General features: G+C 41.9%; 1 protein-coding gene across 4 annotated transcripts in view; it reads left to right on the forward strand.

Moving 5' to 3' along the window:
* The first annotated feature begins 226 nt into the window (after positions 1–226).
* Positions 227–13,846, forward strand: part of PRRC1 (proline rich coiled-coil 1) — a 35,444-nt gene continuing 21,824 nt past the window's right edge. The window contains exons 1-6 of one of the 4 annotated variants that reach the window (XM_014586640.2): positions 227–334; positions 4,816–4,965; positions 5,446–5,568; positions 6,494–6,853; positions 8,101–8,261; positions 13,319–13,421. In XM_014586640.2, the coding sequence (XP_014442126.1) occupies positions 5,466–5,568; positions 6,494–6,853; positions 8,101–8,261; positions 13,319–13,421 (727 nt within the window). In that variant the 5' untranslated portion in view covers positions 227–334; positions 4,816–4,965; positions 5,446–5,465. The other 3 variants (XM_006145536.3, XM_006145537.3, XM_027770690.1) reach the window with 3 other exon arrangements.

The raw sequence follows: 13,846 nt of genomic DNA on the forward strand, positions 1-13,846 counted from the left end.
GCGCTGCCGTGTGGACAGGAGCGCAGCTCTAATTGCAGAGCGCTTCGTAGAAGCAGGAGAGGCAGAGCACGACGTCCAGACCCAGAAGGCCACGGAGGTCTAAAGGACGGTGCCAGGAGGTCTAAAGGACGGTGCCAGGCGGGCGGGATGATTACAGGGCGGGGCGAGCGCGGGAGGCGGAGGGGGGCGTGCGCGGGGACCCGGCGAGCTGGGGCGGGGCGAGCAGGGACGGCTCAGGGCTGCATTTTACTAGTCTCCTCCAAGCCCTAACCCTACACCCCGACCTCCCCATCCCCACTCTTCAGCTGCCACGCAAGCTCTCTCGGGACCCCAGGTGAGCGTCAGCCTGGCAGCGACGCGCGTGCACGAGGGCGGTGGCATGGGATGCGGGCGCCAGAGCCAGACCCCGAAGGGTGCAGTCCCCGAAGATGGGCGGGTCGGCCGGCGCCGCAGGATGCGAGGGTCGTTTCCGAGCCCCCCGTCGCGTATTCCGGGCGCCAGTTGTGGAACTGTGCGGGGAGCAGTAGGCAGGCATGAGCGTGGCGTGGCGAGCAGCTCCCGCCGGGATTGCACTGTGGGTGCGGTTCAGGGGGGTCTCGACCCGCCCTTCGACTCTGTCCAGGGACCGAGGCCCGAACCCCTGGTCATCGGACCCCCGGTCCAGCGCGCTAGCTGCAGGAGACACCAGCGGCACACGCCCACGGACCTTAGCCCGGCCCTTCCCGGCCTGGAGACGTGGCAGAGCCTGAGGGGAGGCCACTCCGACCCTGGAGGCCCAAGAGTCGACAAACCAACCGGACGGCAACGGGACGAAGCTCATTCCCCTGATTGGTGTCTAGCGCCGCTCCGGAGGACTTTTGCACTCTCTGGGCTCATTGTTTGGTCTTGGGACCCGCTTCAGGCAGTTTTGCAGGGTAGCCCATGTCCTAGATGAGTGTGTATATAGGGGGACTTTCAACACTCGAAGTAGTTATTTTGAGACCGCATGTGCATTTCTGTGTTTGTGATGCATATTGACGTCCTAGTCTCACTCCTGTGCAGCCACTCCTTAACTCAGTGAACAATTATAGAAGTTTATTTTAGGATCAGAGCTGAGACTGGAGAGAAAACTCAGACTCTGCAACCGTGCTCACTGCCTGGTGGTAGAGGCTATGTGAAGCACCAGTGTATCCACAGAAGTAATGGCTTCATGTTTTAAAGTGTATCTTGTATCCTTATAAGTAACCATCTGCTTTTCCCCTTTCCTTCCTCTCTCTCTCTCTCTCTCTCTCTTCTTTGTTTCTACAAAACAAGGCACAAAACAAATGGAAAGAATACAGGATGGTCAGAGACAGACCTCGTTCAACTTTCCAAGCCATTTCCATCACTTTTTCCTTAATGTTGATACATTAATTCTACTTTTTGTTCAGAGACTGGAGACCTAAAACCTTTACCGACTCCAGTGCTTCAGGGTTGTCTTATCATAGCGGGATTTTTTTGTTTTGTTTTTAATAGACACTGGTATGTTTATGCATGCAGAATTTACCCCAGTCCTGCAGTAAGCCGATTTACAAATAGCAAAGCTCTTAAACACTGAAAGAAATGATCATTTAGTCCATGCTATGGCTTTGTATGCATTGTGCAAGTTCTTTGCCATTAAGGATCAGGATTATGGTTAAATATGACGGCCCACCAACCATGGTAGGAGGATGAATGGCCGGGTAACACCTGAGGAGATGAAGCGGTAGCTCCAGAGAGGGCATTTTGGTCCCCGTTTTCTGCCTTTGGCGTCTAGATACTGAATTAATGGATTTGGTCTCCAGGATTCCTTTCCTCTCCTAGTGCTGTCGATCCTTCCTTACAATCCCAGCTACACTTTTGGAAGGCGGTGGACATATTCGTCTCGCCTGCCGTTGCTCAGTCCAGTTCAGGCTGACTTTATCCCCGCTCCTGCCCTGGCACTAGCTCTGAGTTCATCTGCAGTTGGGCAGGTCCGTTCGCCTTTCAGATGATGTCCTGTTTGGCCTCTACGCCGCGTTTGATGCTGTTACAGTTCTACCGCACCGTTCCTACCGCAAAACCAAAGCCTTGGCTTCTGGGCAGCACAATCTCCTGGGGTTTTGGGTTTTTTTGTTTGTTTGTTTGTTTTGGTCATCTTTCTGGTCATCTCATTCTCTGCAAGCTTGTCTTATACCTGAGTAAACCAAGGATTGGTTTTAAGTTATATTTTCCCGCAGTAGTTTCTTCTTAGATTCTCTCATCTCAGAAAATGGCTTTAGAGGGGACCAGCAGTTAGCGTAATGGCTATGTCGCTGGACTTCCATGTAGTCGACCGTGGTTCATGTCCCAGGCATGGTGGCTTAAGCTCACACCAGGCGCATGTGCGTGTGTGCCCAAGATCCCGAGAGGAGAAAGGAGGAAAAGGGATTGCATCATGGCCATGCCCCCGGGGGGTGATTTCTCGCTTTCTGTCTCTGTCTTTCTGGTAAGCTCACGCGTCTTGTAGCAAAAACCTCTCCAAAAAAAAAAAAAAAAGAAAAAAGAAAGAAAAAGGCTTTAGAGATGGTCAGTACTGACGACACCCACCTTTGGGTGGCCTCTAAAACCCAGACCTGGGTAGTGTCTCTCCTTGGGTGTTTCAAGGAATTTAAACTTAGCATGTCAAATACTAAGCACTTCATAATCTCGCCTCCTCCCTCCCAAAGAAAAGAGACCATATCAGTTAAATACCTTGACCTCTTGCCTGTTCCTTGGCTTAGTGAATGGTATCACCAACTATCCAATTACGAAGTGGAGCCCTCGCCGTCTCTGTCTTCATATCTGGTTTTCCACTGAGTTTTACATCTACACACTTGAATCTTCCCACTCTTCTCCATTTTCACCGTCATCATCATAGTCTAAGCCAGAGATTTTCAACTCTGTCACTGTTGACATTTGGGGCCAGGTAATTATTGTGTGTGACTTATACATTGAAGGATTTTGATTAGTATCCCTAGCCATTACCTGCCAGATGCCACTAGTACACCTTTAATTGTGACAACCGAAAATGTCTCCACATGTTGCCAAGTGACCCTTGGGTGGTTTAATCACTCCCTTCTGGTAAAAATCACCAAAGTTGTTAGTGCCTACTATTTGAACTGCTTCTATTTCTTTCTTAATGGTGTCTCTATAATCACTCTACCCAGTGGCCCAATTTACATACTCTGGCCCCAAAAAATGTTTTTCAGAACACAAATATGAATTTTTTGGAGTCATCTTAAGTGTCCTTCAACAGATAAATGGATAAACTGTGGTATATCTATGCAGTGGAATACTACTTAGCAATAAAAAAGAACTAGCTATTTATACATGGAACAACATAGATGAATCACTGTGGCATTGTACTAAATGAAGAAAAGCCAATCTCATAAGGTTCCATGTCGAATGATTCCATTTATGTGCCATTCGTGAAATGAGACAGTGATGGTGAACAGATGAGTGGTTGCTGGGCTTATGGTTAGTGGGAGGATATAACAGGGTTAGCTTGAGGGAGTTTCTTTGGACTGATGGAGCAGAGCTGAATACCAGCCAGGGTGGATGCTATTTCCAGTTGGTGAAGATGATGAAACTTCATAGAATTACACTCTCATATACATTCTCTCTCTCTCACACACACACACATGCACACATGAATTTAAAAGTAGGTGAGATTCGAATAAGGACTAAAGTTTAGTTCATAGTATACCAATGTCCATGTCCTTATCGTTATACTGTAGTTATTTAAGATGTGGTTATTGAGAGGAGCTGAGTTTTGGTACACAAGACCTCTACTATTTTGCATTCTCTTGTGAATCTAAAATTTTGACAAAAAAGTTTAAACAAGGCAAATGTACCACTGTCAGGTTGAATGCTCTACAGTGACTTCCTGTTCTTACAAAAACCCAGCTTCTTAACTTGGTATAAAAAGCTCAGCATGTCCTGGGCTCCTGCCTCTTTCTCTAGTCTTTGTTTTTCTTTCTGATGCGTGTCACATGGGTGTTCTTAACTGCATCTTATTCTTTCCACCTTCCAGGGCTCTTATACTGTCTGTTCACCTGCTGTGTATTTGCATTTTATGAAATTCCCTGCCTTTCCCCCTTTTCCTTGGCTAATGCGGTTCTGTTTATCCTTCAGCTCAGTTTAGCTGTGACTTTTTTTGGAAACTCCAAGTCAAAATCATACTCCTGTGAAGCAGAACTCTGTTCTTAACCTCAGAGCATATAACTTGGGCTCATTGTGTATTGGCGTTACATTGATTGTTTCTTGTATTCGATGTTAAGGATTTGTTTTTTTGGCCAACCATTGTACCTCCACAGGCACTTGTATGGTGCTTGGCAAGCAGTTGACCTTAATATAAATTAATAAGAACATCCAAAACAAATTGGCATAGTTAGTAGTTGATTTTATACTTGAGATGGACTTGGAAATTTGTATGAATATATCTTTTTTTTTTTTTTTAACGAGGGCATATAGAAAAGAGAGAGAGAAAAGGTTTTTTATTGTTTTGTTTTGTTTTGTTTTGTTTTTCTGGAGAGGTTTTTGCTATAGGGTGCATGCACTCGCCAGAAAGACAGAGAGAGACAGAGAGACAGAAAGCGAAAAATCGCGCCCCAGGGGGAGTGGCCATGCCACAGTCCCTTCTCCTCCATTCTCCTTTCGGGATCTTAGGCCCGCACACACACGCACCCAGTGTGAGTTTAAGCCACCAGGTCCGAGACTCGAACTGCAGTCGACTACATGGGAGTCTAGAGACATAACCATGATGCCACCTGCTGGTCCCAAGAAAGGTTTTTATTTCACCATTGTCCTTTCTCTCAGGGAACCGGGAGACTGAGTGTTAACTGTCTTCTTGCCGTGTCAGCGTCATCTGCCCCAGCGAGGACCAACGTGCTCAGCCTGTTTAGGTGGGCCTCCCCTGCAGCGTCAGTCACTTCATCATGGCACCCTCCCAGTGTGCCACCTCGGATAGTAGGAACATTTGTTATTTTTAAGGTCATTCTTATGCATCTCATAATCTGTTGTCATCTGTTAAAACCCTGCTACTTAGTAGTATTTTCACTGTGTTAACTTTTCTAAAATCTGAGACATCATTTAACTGTTTCTGGATATATTTTATTGTTAAAATGGGAGCTAGGAGAAGCAGGAATTATTTCCTAATAATTTTCTGCCAGGATTATTGCTAATTATTTTCTGCCAGGGCCAGGATTGGAACTGTGGTTGGTGGAACTGTGGAATCCAGCTCCCAGTGCACCGCACCTGACCACTGCGCTACAGGGCTGGCCTTTGTACAGTGTTTCAGGAGTTCTGCCAAAGCCATTCATCTGGAAATAAGTGCATTATAAATAGTAAAGACAGACATTTGTCTCTTTATGACTGTTCTTGTAGTTTTTCTCTAAGCTTTAAAATGTATATTTTGGGGTATAATACTACATTTTTGTGTTTTTACAGTACACCGTAATTGAAAAAAAATGATGGAAGAGAGTGGAATAGAGACAACACCACCTGGAACTCCTCCACCGAATCCCGTGGGACTGGCTGCTGCTGCCATGTCTTCCACCCCAGTTCCTTTGGGTGTGTGAGTCGTCTGGCACCTAGCGTGTGGGGATGATAGTGAAGATGCTTTTGTCTTTACTCAAAGTTTATTGTAAACATAATGCATATACTAAATCTCACTTTGTCAGGAAGAAGAGAAATAGCCTTTTGTGTTTATGAGTAGGGTCATTTTTAAAGTAAAACAAGAATTTGCTTCCAGTAGACTTAAATGATTTATAGTTCACATTGATTATAAATCATCTCAGGATGAAGAAGATACTCTAAAAGGGATGTATTCGCTTTGTCTAATGTTGACTTTTTGAGCCTTCAGTGTGTGGCTTTAATGCTCAATCCAGGATCAAAAAAGGACTTCATTTTATTAAAAACACACCAAAACAAATGAACTGAAAGGCAAAGATCAAAGATCTACTCATGAGCAATGCCATAATGTCATTTCATACAGTTGCTGCTTTTACGTAGGGAAGTTGAGAGTCATTTGCACTCAGTCACACTTGTATTTTTTTTTTTTAAGTTTTTTTTTTGCCATAGGGCGTGTGCTTTCACCAAAGGGAGAGAGAGACAGAAACAGAGAGGGAAGGTGAGAAATCCCCCCCCCCCCAGACGGGATGGCCACACTGCAGTCCTCTCTCCTCCATTATCCTCTTGGGATTTTGGGTGCACACGCACATGCACCTGGCATGATTTTTGAGCCATCGGGCCTAGAACTCGAACTGTGGACAGCCATGTGAGAGTCTAGCACCTTAACCACTATGCCACCTGCTGGCCCCACATACTTGTATATTTTAAAATATGCATTTAAAAGTTATTCTTGAGGTACAGTCTATTATACTCATAAATTTCGCAGGAAAAAATTAATGAGGTAGTGTGAAAACTAAATAAAAGCATTTCTAATTTTGCACTTTTATTCTCTCCACTTCTTTTTTTTAAATTTATTTATTTTTAGCTGCAACCAGTTCTTTTCCTTCTCCAAATGTATCCTCTATGGAGTCTTTGCCTCCACACACCTATTCCACTCCTCAGCCTTCCCCGCTACCTTTGGTGTCTCCTTCACCCGCTCCTTCTGCTCCGCCACTTGCTACTTCGCTACCCCCTCCCGTTTCCTCGTCAGCTGCCTTCGGTAACCCTCCTCTGTCCCACTTCCCACCTTCCACTTCTGCCCCAAGTGCTCTCATGTCTGCACCCTCTTCGGGTCCTCCTATATCAGGATTTTCTGTCGGTTCAACTTACGACATTACAAGGGGACACGCAGGGAGAGCTCCCCAGACGCCTCTGATGCCATCATTTTCTGCACCGCCAGTAACAGGTAATTTTCTCTTATTGAGAATGGCTACAGAGAATGTCTTATTCTCTTTCTTTTCTAATTATACAGCTTTATGGAGATACTGATTCACACACAAGTCATTTATTTAAAGTGTATGAGTCAGTAGTTATTTACAGAATTGCGCATCCATTGCCGTAATCAATTTTAAAACCTATTCATCGCCTGAAAAAGAAACCCCATACTGATTGGGACACTCCACACTTCCCCCGCTCCCCCAATCTCACAGGCCTCGGCCGCCTTCAGTCTACTTCCTGTATCTATGGATTTGGAATACTTTGGGCATTTCATGTCAATGACATTGTGTCATGTGATCTGTGTGACTGGCATCTTTCATTCATATTTTCAAGGTTCATTCACATTGTGGCTTGTGTCAGCAATTCATTTCATTTCACGACTGATTACTATTCTAATACATATATACACAAAGTTTTATTAATATTTATTCAATTTATCAGTTGATATTGGGTCTTTTCCATTTTTGGGTTATTTGGATAATGCTGCTATGAACATTTACTTAAAAAAACAAGATCAGAATTGACTGGTGCGGCGAGGAGTGTGTGTTTAGTCCGATAACAGTCCGAAACCAAGTAGAGGCTCATGTGTGCAAAGTCGGTGATCCTGGATCGCTTTCCTAAGTCAGCCACATCTTTTTCATTTGCTTCTCTTGAATATTTGTTGGAAAGCCATTTCTCAAAACTTCATTCTTGTTTCCTGCCTGTTCCTTATTTGAGGGAAAAGAGGGCACTTTGTTGTGATCTTTACAATCCAGCTTTGCTTATCTACCTTTACAAATGAACTGTATCGCCAAGTACAAGTATTACCCTCATGTCTGTGAACGTGTGAGTTTCTTTTGGAGTTGAAGCGTAGTGGCTGGAATATGTGGAGTGATTGTTACAGGGGTTTGGTTTTTTTATGGATTACAGAGATTGGAACTATAGCTGTTCACATCTAAGTATAAAATAGTTCAGGCATGCAGAACACTTTAATGTCTTTTTTTTTTCTTTGGTCCATTTTAGGACACTTGATATAAGCCTATGTAAAGTGCTTTCTCTTTTGGAATTCCGTTTAATTTGTGTTTTTATGAAGGTTTGGGTGATTCTTTGAGTTCATAACTTAATCCTGAAATGCCTGAGTGTATGGTTACATTGTTAAAGCTGTTTTGAGCTACTTTATATGCTGTATCTTTTTATATAGTAAATTACACATTTTTTTTTTTTTATATTAAATAGGTATTTTGCCAACCCCCATTACTCAGCAAGCCAGTTTGACGTCTGTGGCACAAGGAGCTGGAACCACATCTGCCATTACGTTCCCAGAAGAGCAGGAAGACCCGAGAATTAGCAGAGGTCAGGATGAAGCATCAGCTGGCGGACTCTGGGGTTTTATTAAGGTAAGGGATATTTACTTTAAAACTACATTTAATTTCCTAATTATGAAATTAACAGATGTTTGTTAGAGAATATTTTGACAATTCAAAGTGGCATAAGGAAAAAAATAAAAATTAAAACATTATAATAGTAGCTTACTACAGTTGCTTTCAATCTTTTAAACATCTATGAAGACATATTCTTTTTTTTTGAAAGATTTTTGCTGTAGGGCACGTGTGCTCACCAGAAAGACAGAAAACAAGCAGTCACCCCCCCACACCCCACCCCCAAGGGTATGGCCATGGTGCAATCCCTTCTCCTCCATTCTCCTTCCGGGATTTGCCCAGCATGAGTTTTAGGTCGCCAGGTCCAGGACTCGATCTGCAGTCAACTACAACTACAGGGGAGTCCGGAAACGTACCCATTACACCATCTACTGGTCCCAACATATTAAGAATATCTTTCCAGCCATTGGATATGCTTCAGAAATGTATATTTTCATGGCAAAATATTATATTTCCTTTGACTTATTACACTAATTTGCTATTGGCAAAATTATAACTGTAATTCTTTGTTTTCCTTTATATGAAAGAGAGAGAGAGCACACAAGGGCAAGAGAGAGATGGTTTATTTTTTTTATTTATTTTTTTTGCTATAGGGCATGTGCACTTGCCAGAGAGACAGAGAGAGACAGAGAGACAGGAAGTGAGAAATCACCCCCCAGGGGGGATGGCCATGCCACAATTCCTTCTCCTCTCGGGATCTTGGGCACACATGCACCCGGCGTGACTTTAAGGGTTCCGGGACTCGAACTGTGGTCGGCTACAAGGGAGTTCAGTGACGTAGCCATTTCACTAACTGCTGATCCCGAGATGGGCATTTTTGATAGGATCTCACCATGTTGTGATCCTCCGCCCCAGCCTCCCAGTTAGCTAGGGTCACAGGCACCTCCAACCTCACCCAGCCTGCTTAGGTCGGGCTGGAACCAAACTGGGGCTCCAGGTCACCTCAGCCTCCACACAGCGTTGCATTCCCATGAGGGCCACTACAACTAGGGTCAAATATAATTATTTTTTTTTTTTTTTTTTTTTTTGAGAGATTTTCGCTATAGGGCGCATGCCCTCGCCAGACAGACAGAGAGAGACATTAGAAACAGACCACAAGAAATCACCCCCCAGGGGGGATGGTCACACCACAATCCCTTCTCCTCCATTCTCCTCTCGGGATCTTGGGCACACACGCACATGTGCCTGGCATGAGTTTTAAGCCACTGGGTCTGGGACGCGAACCACGGTCGACTACATGGGAGTCCAGCAACATAGCCATTACTGCTTTCGCTTGTTCCCAAATATAATTCTTTTTTTAAAAATTCATTATTTAGGGGCTGGCAGGTGGCGTGGTTAAAGGAGCTGGATTCCCATATGACCGACTGCAGTACAAGTCCTGGACCTGGTGGCTTGCTTTCTTACTTTCCGTTTCTCTGTCTTTTTCTGGTCAAATTTAAAATAACTAAGAATAAAAAAACGAATTAAGAAAATAAATAATTCTTTAAAAATTAATTATTTAACATACATTAATTGACAAAGATTACACGTATTTATCATGTAAGTATGATCTTTTTTTTGTAATAACTATTTTTTTTATTTATTTGCATTCATTCACTGTACATCATTACAGCATACAAAATGAGATTTTCCATCCAGAGTACACTGTATATTGTCTCAATCAAGCACATCAACAAACATGCTATTGTCAGCAAATGATCTTCCGTTTCTTGTTTTCTGTATGTTTTGCTTTTTCCCCCCATCCTTGGTTCCCTATCTCTTACCCTCTGCCACCTCCTGCTCTCCTCCCACACTGTCTCTGGTATCTATGTTTGCTTTCTATACTGTTTTCCCCCCACATTTTATTGAATCACCGAAGACCCTAATCAATCCAAATACCCTCATAGCAAACAGAGGTGACACACACATTTCCATGAACACAAGTCTAACTTTACGCATCCTATAAAGTAGCACCTAGCTGGGGCTACATATCCTACTGCAGTCAGTGAATAGATACATTTTTTTTCCTGAAACTTTTTTTTTTGTAACTCAAAGTAGATTATGTAGGAAATTGTGTAAGTGTGATCTTTTGAAATATGTATACATCATAGAAGAATTTTTGACATGTTCTGTTCTCTAGGAAGGTTATACCAAAAGGCATGGTTACAGCATTTTTTCACCTGCTAGCACTGATTAATTTAAAATACAGTATTTTGTGATTTGATAGGCAAGAAGTAGTACCTTGTTTTAGTTTGCATTTCTTTGCTGCTGAATTGGAACATTTTTTTCTGTGCAATTTTTCATCCATTTGTATTTTTTGTTTCTGCTCATGTTCTTTGCCCAATTTTAAGGTGGTATGATTTCCTTCTCAGTAATTTTGTAAGAGCTCACATTATAGTAAGGATGGTTTACTATACACTTTCCTGTTGTAGTTTTTTCTATTTTCAGTTTATATTTTAATTTTTTTATTATACTTTTTTGGTTCAGAAGTTTTTAAATTTTTAATACTCATTTCTGTTACTCTCCTTTATTCTGTTCCCTTAATTCAGTTGTTTCGCATGTTCATTTTTTAAGCTAAAAATACCTTTCTCACCACAATGAAGGATACATTGCTTTGTTATTTTCCTAGTTCTTTTATCATTTTATTTATTTATATTTACACTTAATATACTTTATTATATGGAGTAGAGGTCTGACTTAATTTTCATATTTTGGAATACATACATAGGCTTGTGAGGTTTTCAAGTAAGGCATGAGCTGGCAAAGATATTTCGAGATAAGGGCCATTATTTTCGTGTTGTCTTTTTCCATCTCTTCTATTGTGTATCAAACATTCAATAAATTTTTCAGAATAATTCACATTTTATATAAAGTCTCCATCATAATGTGAGTGTGTATGTGTGTGTGTGTGTGTGTGTGTGTGTGTTTCTTCCCAGCAGAAACTTCACATTTTTTTTTGTCTGTTAAATGTTTCTTACTGGAGCTGTCTGGTGCTGTGGTGGTTAAGGGCAGTGGACACCCACATGGCCAGCTGTGGTTTGAGTCCCAGACCTGGTGGCTTACTTTCTCACTTTACCCCACCCCCCCCTTCGCTCTCGCTCTCGCTCTGTCCCTCTCTGGTCAAATTTAAATAAATAAATAAGTAAATAGATAAAGTTAAATAAAGTAATTCTTTTAAAAATAATGTTTCTTCCCTTGGCATCTCACACCCACCCTCTACCACCCACTCTCCTCCCTTACAGTGCCTGGCAGCTGCACTTCGCCTCTCTACTGTTGAATTTTCATATCTTTCCACTTTTTGTCATAGAGTGCAGACATTTGGTTCAAACTGAGTGGGGATATTCAATGTCTATCTTATGTTAGGTCTTTGCCTACTCCAGTGTCTTTAAGAGTTTCCCCTAAGTTTTCTATTAGTAGTTTTATAGTGTGAGCCTTTACGTTCAAGTACTTGATCTATTTTGAGTTGATTCTTCTTAATGGTGAGAGATAGGGGTCCAGTTTTATTTTTCTGTGGATGGATATCCAATTCTTTTAGCATCATTTGCTGAAAAGGCTTCAATTTCTCCACTGCATTGACTTGTACCCGTTGACAAAGATCAGTTGGCTGAATGATTTGGGGTTTATTTTTGGATTCTTTATTCTGTTCCCTTAATTTGTCTGTTTTTGTGCCAGTACCTTGCTGTTTTTATTACGACTGCTTTGTATTTGCTTTCATTAGATTCTGCCTCCTGTTTTATTCTTGCACTGTATTACCTTAGCGATACGGGTCTTCTTTGATTCCAGACACATTTTATAATTGTTGTTTCCATTTCTGTGAAGAATATTACTGGCAGTTGGATTGGAATCACATTAAATATGTAAATTAATTTGGGTAAAACTGGTATTTTGATCATATTGATTCTTCCAATCCAAAAACATGGGATGTCTTTCCATTTTTTTTGTATTATACCCAAGTTCTTTTTGCAGTTTTTCATAGTTTTACTCGTAGAGATCCTCCACCTCTTTGGTTAGGCTTATTCCTAGGTATCTTACTTGTTATGTGCCTATTGTAAGTGGAATTGCTTTCTTTGATTCTGTCTTGATCTGTTCATTGTTGGTGTATAAAATGCTCTGTTTGTACTTTTAAAAGTTACTTTTATTTTTATTTATTTATTTTTTGAGAGAGACTATAGCTTTTTCTTTCTAGTTCAACTCTGTAAGGCTTGTAAATAGTAGTTGGTACTTCTAATATTGAGCATAAGATTGGGTACAGTCTTACATGTCAGTATTATGAACTCTCCATGTCCCGACTCACCTTTGTGTATAGGTGGGTTGGAAGAGGAGAGCCATGGGTTTTTGTTCAGATCCTCTTCCAGGAAGGACAGCACAGAAAGGGAACCCTCAGCTTTGGTTCCTTCTGTTTAGCTGTGTGGTTGTAAGCATCCAGAAGAAGTCTGGCTCAAAACAGAGAATTCGGGAATGAGCAAAATGAGAAACAAGAAGTAGGAATAATGAAGAAACGTTTGTAGACTATAGCAACATACTGTATCTTAAGGTAACCATTCTGGGAGATAAAAATAAAAGCTGTTTTTACTATATTCATTTTTTTAATTAGGGAACAAATTATGAACCTGTATAGATACCTGATTACAGTCTTTATTTGGGACCCTGAGGGAAAAGTTTTACCTATATTTTTACATAGATAAATACAAATGAAACAGTTATATATAAGCTTTTGTGTATGCATGTGTGTTTATGTACTTGTGTTTATAATATATACACGTGTGTGCATGTACAGAGATATTATGTAAAATATACATACTTCGGGCCACTGCTGCTCACATGTAGTCTGCAGACTGCTCTGCGTGTGACTGATGGGAAGAGAAACTGGGAGGACCATTTAGAAACTTCCTTGACATCTCCATGACCTCATTTTTCTTATCGTTTATGAAAGTACTTGTCTGGGATCCGTTGGAAACTTCCAGAAGTTTTCTTTACAGTCATGAAGATCAGGATGCTCTTTGCTCGTAGTGAGCATTTCCGTTTGCTCTGTGCAGGGAGTGGCAGGGAACCCCGTGGTGAAGTCTGTGCTCGACAAGACGAAGCATTCGGTGGAGAGCATGATCACCACGCTGGACCCCGGCATGGCCCCGTATATCAGTACGTACGAGAGGAGGACTCGCGTCGGCCGTCCTTGGTACAGGGCGCTTCCCAGTCAGCGGCCGGTTGTAATTCCCTTCATTTCCACCAGTCATGTCATGAGTGGAAATCGTGCTCGTATTCTTGTATTACGTTGATTGTCAGTCTTGGTTCAGTGTTCTCCATTCATCTTTTTCTTAATTACCATTACATAAGTTTTGAAAAGTCCATAGAATGAACTTTGGAAAAGTAAAGACAGTATGAATTATAATCGTAGTAACTGACTTTAACTGTAAATGCGGGTTAGCATTGCTTTATATGAATTTTATCTTACCCACTATTGACACTCTTGTTTGCTTTTGTTATTTTTGGTTTTTACCATCTGTGTGTCACTGCAGAGAGACAGAGAGAGAAAGAAGGTGGGAAATCACCCTCTGAGGGATGGC

Source organism: Tupaia chinensis, unplaced genomic scaffold, assembly GCF_000334495.1.
Source record: "Tupaia chinensis unplaced genomic scaffold, TupChi_1.0 Scaffold000152_1, whole genome shotgun sequence".
Lineage (NCBI taxonomy): Eukaryota > Metazoa > Chordata > Mammalia > Scandentia > Tupaiidae > Tupaia > Tupaia belangeri.